Raw genomic sequence first — 8389 nt, 5'->3', positions numbered from 1 at the left:
CGGATAGATGCCATGCGTCTCAGTGCGGGTAGATACCCGGCTTCTCTTTCCATGTGTAGGTACCCCTCTTCTCTCTCCACGGGTACTTATCCTGCTTCTCTCTCCACGGAATGGCACCCGCTTCTCTCTACACGGGTAGGCAGTCATCATAGCAAGTTGAGCGCTCGGCTACATAGATGAAGTTACCGCTTCGAGCTGTACTGACACGAGTAGCAAAATGGCTGATTGAACACTTCCGCTGGCTTCAGTTATCAAAGGGGCTCAAAGAAGGCATGCGCTGTCCACCTGTTTTCAGAAGTGGTAGGTTCCCCTTTTCTCTCTACACGGGCAGGTACCCCGCTTCTCTTTCCACGGGTATCTACACTGCTTCTGTCTCCACGGGTAGGTACCCTGTATATCTCTCTGCGGGTATGTACCCTGCTTCTCACTCCATGAGTAGGTACCCCACTTCTCTTTCCACGGGTAGGTACCCTGTTTCTCTCTCCACAGGTAGGCACTCCGCTTCTCTCTCCACAGGTAGGAAGTCCGCTTCTCTTTCCACGGGTATGTACCCTGTTTTTCTTTCTACGGGTAGTTTTCCCGCTTCTCTCCACGGGTAGATACCCTTTATATCTCTTTACGGGTATGTACCCTGCTTCTCTCTCTACGGGTAGTTACCCCGCTTCTCTCCACGAGTAGGTACGTCGCTTCTCTCTCCACGGGTAGGTACCCTGCTTCTCTCCACGGGTGTATATCCTAAGTCTCTCCACAAGTATGTACCATATGCTTCTCTCCACGGCCATATACTTTGCTTCTCTCCACGGTAATATACCTTGCTTCTCTCCACGGCTATATACCTTGCTTCTCTCCATGGCTATATGCTTCTCTCCACGGCCATATACCTGGCTTCTCTCCATGGCTATAATTATGCTTCTCTCCACGTCCATATACCTTGCTTCTCTCCATGGCTATATGCTTCTCTCCACGTCCATATACCTTGCTTCTCTCCATGGCTATATGCTTCTCTCCATGGCCATATACCTTGCTTCTCTCCATGGCTATATGCTTCTCTCCACGGCTATATACCTTGCTTCTCTCCATGGCTATATGCTTCTCTCCATGGCCATATACCTTGCTTCTCTCCATGGCTATATGCTTCTCTCCACGGCCATATACCTTGCTTCTCTCCATGGCTATATGCTTCTCCACGGCCATATACCTTGCTTCTCTCCATGGCTATATGCTTCTCTCCACGGCCATATACCTTGCTTCTCTCCATGGCTATATGCTTCTCCACGGCCATATACCTTGCTTCTCTCCATGGCTATATGCTTCTCTCCACGGCCATATACCTTGCTTCTCTCCACGGCCATATACCTTGCTTCTGTCCACGACTTTATACCTTGCTTCTGTCCACGGCTATATACCTTGCTACTGTCCACGGCTATATACCTTGCTTCTGTCCACGGCTTTCTACCTTGCTTCTCTCCACGGCTTTCTACCTTGCTTCTCTCCACGGCTTTGTACCTTGCTTCTCTCCACGGCTTTGTACCTTGCTTCTCTCCACGGCTTTGTACCTTGCTTCTGTCCACAGCTATATACCTTGTTTCTCTCCACGGCAATCTACCTTGCTTCTCTCCACGGCTTTCTACCTTGCTTCTCTCCATAGCTATATACCTTGTTTCTCTCCACGGCAATCTACCTTGCTTCTCTCCACGGCTTTCTACCTTGCTTCTCTCCACGACTTTATACCTTGCTTCTCTCCACGGCTTTCTACCTTGCTTCTCTCCACAGCTATATACCTTGTTTCTCTCCATGGCTATATACCTTGTTTCTCTCCACGGGTATGTACCAGCTCAGCTCAGCACACACACACACACACACACACACACACACACACACACACACACACACACATACCTCCTCCCCCCCAACACACACATGCAGGCATTCACACACACACACACACACACACACACACAAACACACGGACATAGACACAGACAAACAGACAGACACACCAACACAACGCACGTGCACTCACACTCACTCACTCACTCTCTAGCTCACTCGCACACAATCTCTCTTACTGGCTGGATGACTGACTGACTGACTGACGTACTTACTATCATGTACATTCAAACTCTCACACACTTATTTTCTTCTTTTTTTCTCTCCCCCCCCCTTTACCCAGGTCTGCAGCAGCTGCTGTCCGGGCTGTTGGAGGTGCAGGAGAGCCGGCGCCTGTCGATCACCGACACCCTCAACCAATCGTGGCTGACCTGCCAGCACAGCCAGCCAATCGCGCGCTTCCCGCCCGTCTCGCAAGCCCCGCCCCCGGACGTGGACACGGACGTGGTGCGCTACATGAGCGGCGTCTTCCGCTTCAGCCAGAGTGACGTCATCCACTCCGTGACGGAGCGCAAGCTCAACGCCGCCTCCGCCACCTACCACCTGCTAAAGCGTCACATGGAAGGGGAAAGAAACGCTGCCGCTGTCGCCGCCGCCGACGGCGAGGGCCCGCCGCGAAAGGAGGAAGGGAGGGAGAGGGGTGGTGGTGTTGGTGGTGTTGAATGGAGTGGTGGTGGAGAGGAGGCGGCGGCCCGACGGAGTGTGGTGAGTGAGTACGGGATGGGGGCAGGGGCGGGGATGGGGTCGGGCGAGTGCGGTGGCCAGACGACGGGGAGGTTCACCGTTAGCGAGTACGGCGGCGGCAGGGAGGGCGCTGAGGGAGGCAGCTGCGGCGTCGGTGGTGGTGGTGGTGGTAGTGGTGGTGGTGTTGGTCGTCGGGTGTTGGTCAGTGAGTATGTCAGGCCCTTGGCACCTTGCAGTGACGGCCAGTCAGGCTGCCCCGTCCTCCGCTCCCACGTGCTGTCCTCCCACCTCCACTCCCCTGCCGCTGCTTCTGCTTCTTCCGCTTCGGGCGAGCGTGGTGGTGAAGCTGGGAGGAGGATGGGGAAGGGAGGGGAGGGGGTGCGGGACTACAAGCAGTGCATCCTGTACCTCAAGGAGGCGCGCCACGCCGCCTTCGCCCTGGGCGCCCGATCCCTCCTCCCCCACCTCCTCCACCACCCCCCGCCGCCCTCCTCCCAACACCTCACGACAGCGTCGTCGTCGTCTCCCAGGCTGCCCTTCCTCCACCGTCCTCCTCCACCACCACCGCCTCACCACCCCCACTATCCCACCGTCCATGGAGGGGGTTCCACGGAGGGTCACCAGTGTCATCATCAGCAGGGGTCAGGGGTCGGCGGTCAAGGAGGTCAAGAGGTCAAGCTCAACGTCCTGGGGAGACCCGCTCTGTTGGAGCGAGGAGGCAAGGGGGCAGGGGCGGGGGTGGGGGACAAGGGGGACAACAGCATCTCCTACCCCTCCTCCGCCCTGGCCCTGGCCAGTCAGAGCCACCTGTCCCTCAGCTCCCAGGACGGAGGAGGAGGAGGGGGAGGAGGGGCCAGACCACCCCCTCCCCCGCCCAACACCGCGCAGGGCATGAGGATGACGACCGCAGGCGCTCAGCACCCGACCTCCTCGGAGCCCGGGAGCTCCCGACCGTGCAGCCCGGGGTCGGGGGTCAGCCAGTGGTCCCTCAGCGACCCTTGGGGCCCGGACACCTGGCGCACAGGCCTGCAGCCTCGCCTGCCACTGGCCGGCCATGCTCACGGCCACGACCGTGACGGCGGGGGCCGGAAGTCGAGGGGCGTGGCCTACGTGGCGCCACTGACGTCGCCCAAAGCCTTGACGACGAGGGAGGGGGCGGCGGCGGCGAAGGAGGCGGCGAGCGGCCCCTCTACGCGGCAGAACAACTACTTCTTGGTGCGGCAGCTGACCGCCGACCTCAGTGAGTCTCGTGCTGAGTGTGTGTTCAGGTGTTTTTTGTTGTGTGTGTGTGCGTGTGTGTGTGTGTGTGTGTGTGTGTGTGTGTGTGTGTGTCTCGGATCTCTTTGTTTCTTCATTTTCTCTCTTTCTCTGCCTGTCTTTGTCTCTCTGTTTCTCAGTCTGTCCGCCCACTCTCTTCCCACTCTCTCTCTCTCTTACTCTCTTTCTTCCTCCATCACTCTCTGTCACTCTGTCTCTCTCACTCTCACTGTCTCTTTGTCTCTTTCTCTCTTCCTTTCTCTCTCCCTCCCTTCCACTCTCTCTTCCTCTATCTCTCTCTGTCTCTCTCACACACACACTTAAGAGATTCCAAAGATATAAGACAGAAAGCGTCAAGAATCAGTGGAAGATGACTATGTTAAGGAGATGAAGGATTATGTTAAGCTTAAAAGGACAAAGAAACGAGCGTACGAAGAAGAAAGATTAGAAAAAATAAGAAACTGTGTCATGACCCTAAGCTGTTCTAGTCAATAACAAGATCAGTTAATTGGAAAGCAGTGGTTTATAATGACATTAGCTCCGAACAGTTCTATAACCACTTTTCTGACGTCTTTGATACAGCTGAAAATAGTTCTGGCCAGGAAGATGTAATGACGGTAAGATATGGAGGAAGAACCTCTATTCAATTACCCAATTTCAGAAAAGGAAATCATTACAAGTATGAAAAACCTAAAATCTGGTAAAAGTGCCGGCCCAGATTATATTGTTTGCGAAATGCTAAAAAATGCAAAGAGTAATGTTGTGAAATTTTGTTACCGTATTAAACAAATTAGTTGAAAGTGGAACATTTCCGTTGGACTGGGCAAAATCCATTTTTGTGCCTATACATAAAAAGGGAGACACAAACAACCCGGACAATTACAGAGGAGTGGCCTTGACAAGTACAATTAGTAAAGTGTATATACGCATCTTAAATCGTAGATTAAAAAAAAAAAGAATTAGAAGGAAAAACGTGGAAGAACTGGCGGGGTTTATGACAGGTTATAGTACTGTCGACCAAATATTTACTGTATACGCTTTAGTCCAAAAGCATCTTTTACGCAAGACTAAGCTATACGTGGCATTCGTAGACTTTAAAAAAGCATTTGATTATGTGAACAGAAACATCCTGTGGAGTACCAAGAAAAAGCGGGGTGCATGGAAAGTTTTGCATGGCCGTTAAAAGCATATACGATTCTGCACTTGTATGTGTTCGTGACAAAGGTATTTATTCCGACTTTTTTCCGTGTCCACGAGGAGTTAAACAAGGTTGTTTGCTAAGCCCTGAACTGTTTCCCTTTTTAATCAATGAATTGGCAGTGGATTTACAAGAAGGGTACACTTGTTCTTAATGCTATTTGCTGATGTTGTTCTCTTGTCTGACACACCCATAGGGTTAAAAAATCAGTTAAATGCCCTTAAGCAAGAAACAGATAGACTACAACTAACAGTAAATCTCGATAAGACCAATATATTAGTTTTCCGCAATGGAGGTCATCTTTCGACTCATGTAAAATGGTGCTAAGGTGATAGGGAAATAAAAGTCCAATGTGTGGCGAAAGTCTAGAAGATAAAAATCATTTCATATTCAACTGTAAAAGATAGGATGAATTGCGAGAAAAATGTACCCTTTACAATACAGCTCCAGCACAGAGAAAACATTTGTTCGGCACACTGATGACAGAAAATGAAGATATGATACTTTCACTTGCAAAATATGTATCCGAGGCAATAAATATACGGAAAAAGTCCTTCATCGGTCCAAATAATCATCAATCAGTTAAACGTTAGTATGGGTTTTATGAGGAAAACAGCATAGATAAAAAGGAAGGGCTACACTTTGGTGGTCAATCTCGACATTGTGATTATATGATGTGTTCGTACTGATATGATGGGTTAGATGTTTACGCATAAATGATTATTTCATGATCTATAAGTTCTTTAGGATGTGTTTGTATTGATGTGTGTCGATGTTACATGCGTAAATATTTATTATTTTATTTATATGTACTTTGTTTTCTGTGTACTGTCCAAACCTTGGAGACGAACGAATGAAAAAAGGCATATTACCCGCACACATGTACTTTAAGCTAATGATAAAGTGCCAAAGTGTCGCAAATCTCTTATTAGTTTATGTTATTTCAATTCTGTTTTTTTTTTCCTTTCTGTTCCATTTTATCTGTTTTTGCACCATTTTGTTCTGATTAGTACCTACTATGCCACTAGAGCTTCCCGGCGAATGACATTAAACATTTCAGTGTTCAGTTCTCTCTCTCTCACACACACGCACTCCCTCTCTCTCTCTCTCTTCCTTGATTCCTCTTCCCTTTTACCTTTGAGTGAGTGTAGTTTTCCTTAAGATGCTTTTTTCTTTCAATGTTAAAAAAAAAAAAAAAAAAAAAAGGAAAAAAAGACACCATTTTGTGTTGACTTCAAATGTTTCACAGTTGTGTTGAGATCAGGTTATAGGTCTTCTGATAACGCAGGAGCAGGGTAGGAGGGGGCAGGCGGGAAACAAACAAACAAACAAGCAAACCAACAAAGACACAAACGAATGGGGGGGCGGGGGGGGGGGGGGGAGGTGGGGGAGCCGGAGGGGGGGGGGTTTGGGGGGGGCGGAGGGGGCGGCTGGGTCCTCAGGAGAGGGAGGGAGGGAGGGAGGGAGAGCAAGCAAGTGGGTGCACATCATCAGCGTTCTCAGAACCCCGGAAGAGAGGTAGTTCGTTCGCAGGGGCCGCTCTTGCCTGTCTCATGGAGACCCATGTCCAGCGTGCTGCCTGCTGGAGGAAGGTGGCAGAATGGTTCAGACGCTCAGCTCCCAGCACAGAGTGTCCTTGAGGGTGTGGGTTCGAATCCCGCTCTCGCCCTTTCTCCCACGTCTGACTGGGAGAATCAAACTGAGCGTCTAGTCATTGGGATGAGACGATAAACCGAGGCCCCGTGTGCAGCACGCACTCGGCGCACTGAGAAAGAACCCATGGCAACGAGAGTGTTGTCCTCTGGCAAAATTCTGTTAAAAGAAATCCACACGGATAGGTACACAAATAAATAAGCATGCACTCAAGGCCTGACAAACTCGTTGGGTTATGCTGCTGTCAGGTATCTGCCTTGCAGATGTGGTGTAGCGTATATGGTTTGTCCGAACGCAGTGACGCCTCCTTGACAAATTGAAACTGAAACTGAAACTGTCTGCTTTTTTATTTCTCAGATCGGAGACGGGTCGCCGCCACGGCCGGGTCCAACAACAGCAGCAGCAACAAGAAGGTCACGACGACCCCCCACCCTGCCCCCGCGCTCCCCGCCCCTCGGCGCCAGCCCCCACCATCGCAGCCCCCACCACCACAGCACAGCGCGGACAGTGGTAGTGTGGACCGCATGGTCTCCCCTGTCTCCAGCGTCGGCGGGGGGGAGGCGGGGGGTTACGGGGGGGACTCGACCCTGGACACGGAGAGGTTTCTCACCCCCGTCATCCGCGTCACCATCACGTCAACGGCCAAGCACTGACGTCACTGGGTGGAGGGAGGAAATGACGTCATGCGCGAGGCGAGAGAGAGAGAGAGAGAGAGAGACTAGCGTCAGCACAGACCTGTCGGGTGTGCAGTGACGTTAGGGCGGTGTCTGTCTTGTGTCTTTGTCTGCGTTGTGGAACATGCCTTGATGTGTGTCTCTGCAAAACTGAACAGATATTTATTGTTCCAGAGAAAGAGAGGAGGAGAGAAAGACACAGAGAGAGGGAGGGAGAAAGAGGGAGAGAGAGGCAGACAGACAGAAAGACAGAGAGAGGTATTTCTATTAACTATGGCGCCACTGTGTCACGGACATTACAAAAATGAACACTCTGACAGTGGATGTGTGTAAAGAGGTTACCGTAGTGTTAAACAAAACAACAACAACAACAATGTTATTAAAGGTGACAGTCACGGTCGCTGACAATGGCTGTTGATAAGTTATACATAAATACAATCTGCTGTTTTTACATAGACAAAATGTCCCAATAATGCTCGTTTGTTTTGGATGTTCTGGTTTTTAACTGGACAATAAAGATATATTGTTATTTATTCACTACACTTTTTTATTTTCCGATCCTTTTCTTCTTCTTCTTCTTCTTCAGAATTTCAATTTTTCCGTAAGTAGCCGCACCTTGGACTTACGTGCATGAGCGACCTTATTAGCGCAAAGTTTCCTTAGCATTAGAGTGTTCTCAGCAACAAAAGGGTAGTCCTTAGTAAATCGCTTTTGTAAAAAAAAAAAAATTAAAAAAAAGAAAAAAGAAGAAGAAAGAAACAACAACAACAAACCCAAATTGACAGTAAAAGAAATACACTTGCAAAAAAAAAAAAAAAAAAAAAAAAAAAAAAAAAAAAAAAGTGGGTGGCGAGGCCCTCTCCCCGGGAAAAGCATTCCAGATTTCACACAGTTATAGATAAACTTGTTGTGACAAAAACAATATGGTAGGATACTATACTATGCGATACGCTTCGCTACGCTACGCTACGATACGATACGACACGACACGATACAGTACAATGCAATGCAAGATGCGGGAGATGTGTTTTGC

At 49.7% G+C, this 8389-nt stretch overlaps 1 protein-coding gene across 1 annotated transcript in view; it reads left to right on the top strand.

The window, feature by feature from the left end:
- Window positions 1-7883, top strand: part of LOC143282838 (uncharacterized) — a 34190-nt gene extending 26307 nt beyond the window's left edge. The window contains exons 7-8 of the mRNA XM_076588665.1: window positions 2174-3814; window positions 7040-7883. Coding sequence (XP_076444780.1) covers window positions 2174-3814; window positions 7040-7335 — 1937 coding nt within the window. The 3' untranslated portion in view covers window positions 7336-7883. The remainder of the gene's footprint in view (window positions 1-2173; window positions 3815-7039) is intronic.
- The last annotated feature ends 506 nt before the right edge of the window (window positions 7884-8389 follow it).

Source organism: Babylonia areolata, chromosome 6, assembly GCF_041734735.1.
Source record: "Babylonia areolata isolate BAREFJ2019XMU chromosome 6, ASM4173473v1, whole genome shotgun sequence".
Taxonomy (NCBI): Eukaryota; Metazoa; Mollusca; class Gastropoda; order Neogastropoda; family Buccinidae; genus Babylonia; species Babylonia areolata.
Note: the sequence above shows the minus strand (reverse complement) of the source record. Positions and strands in the feature narration are given on the sequence as shown.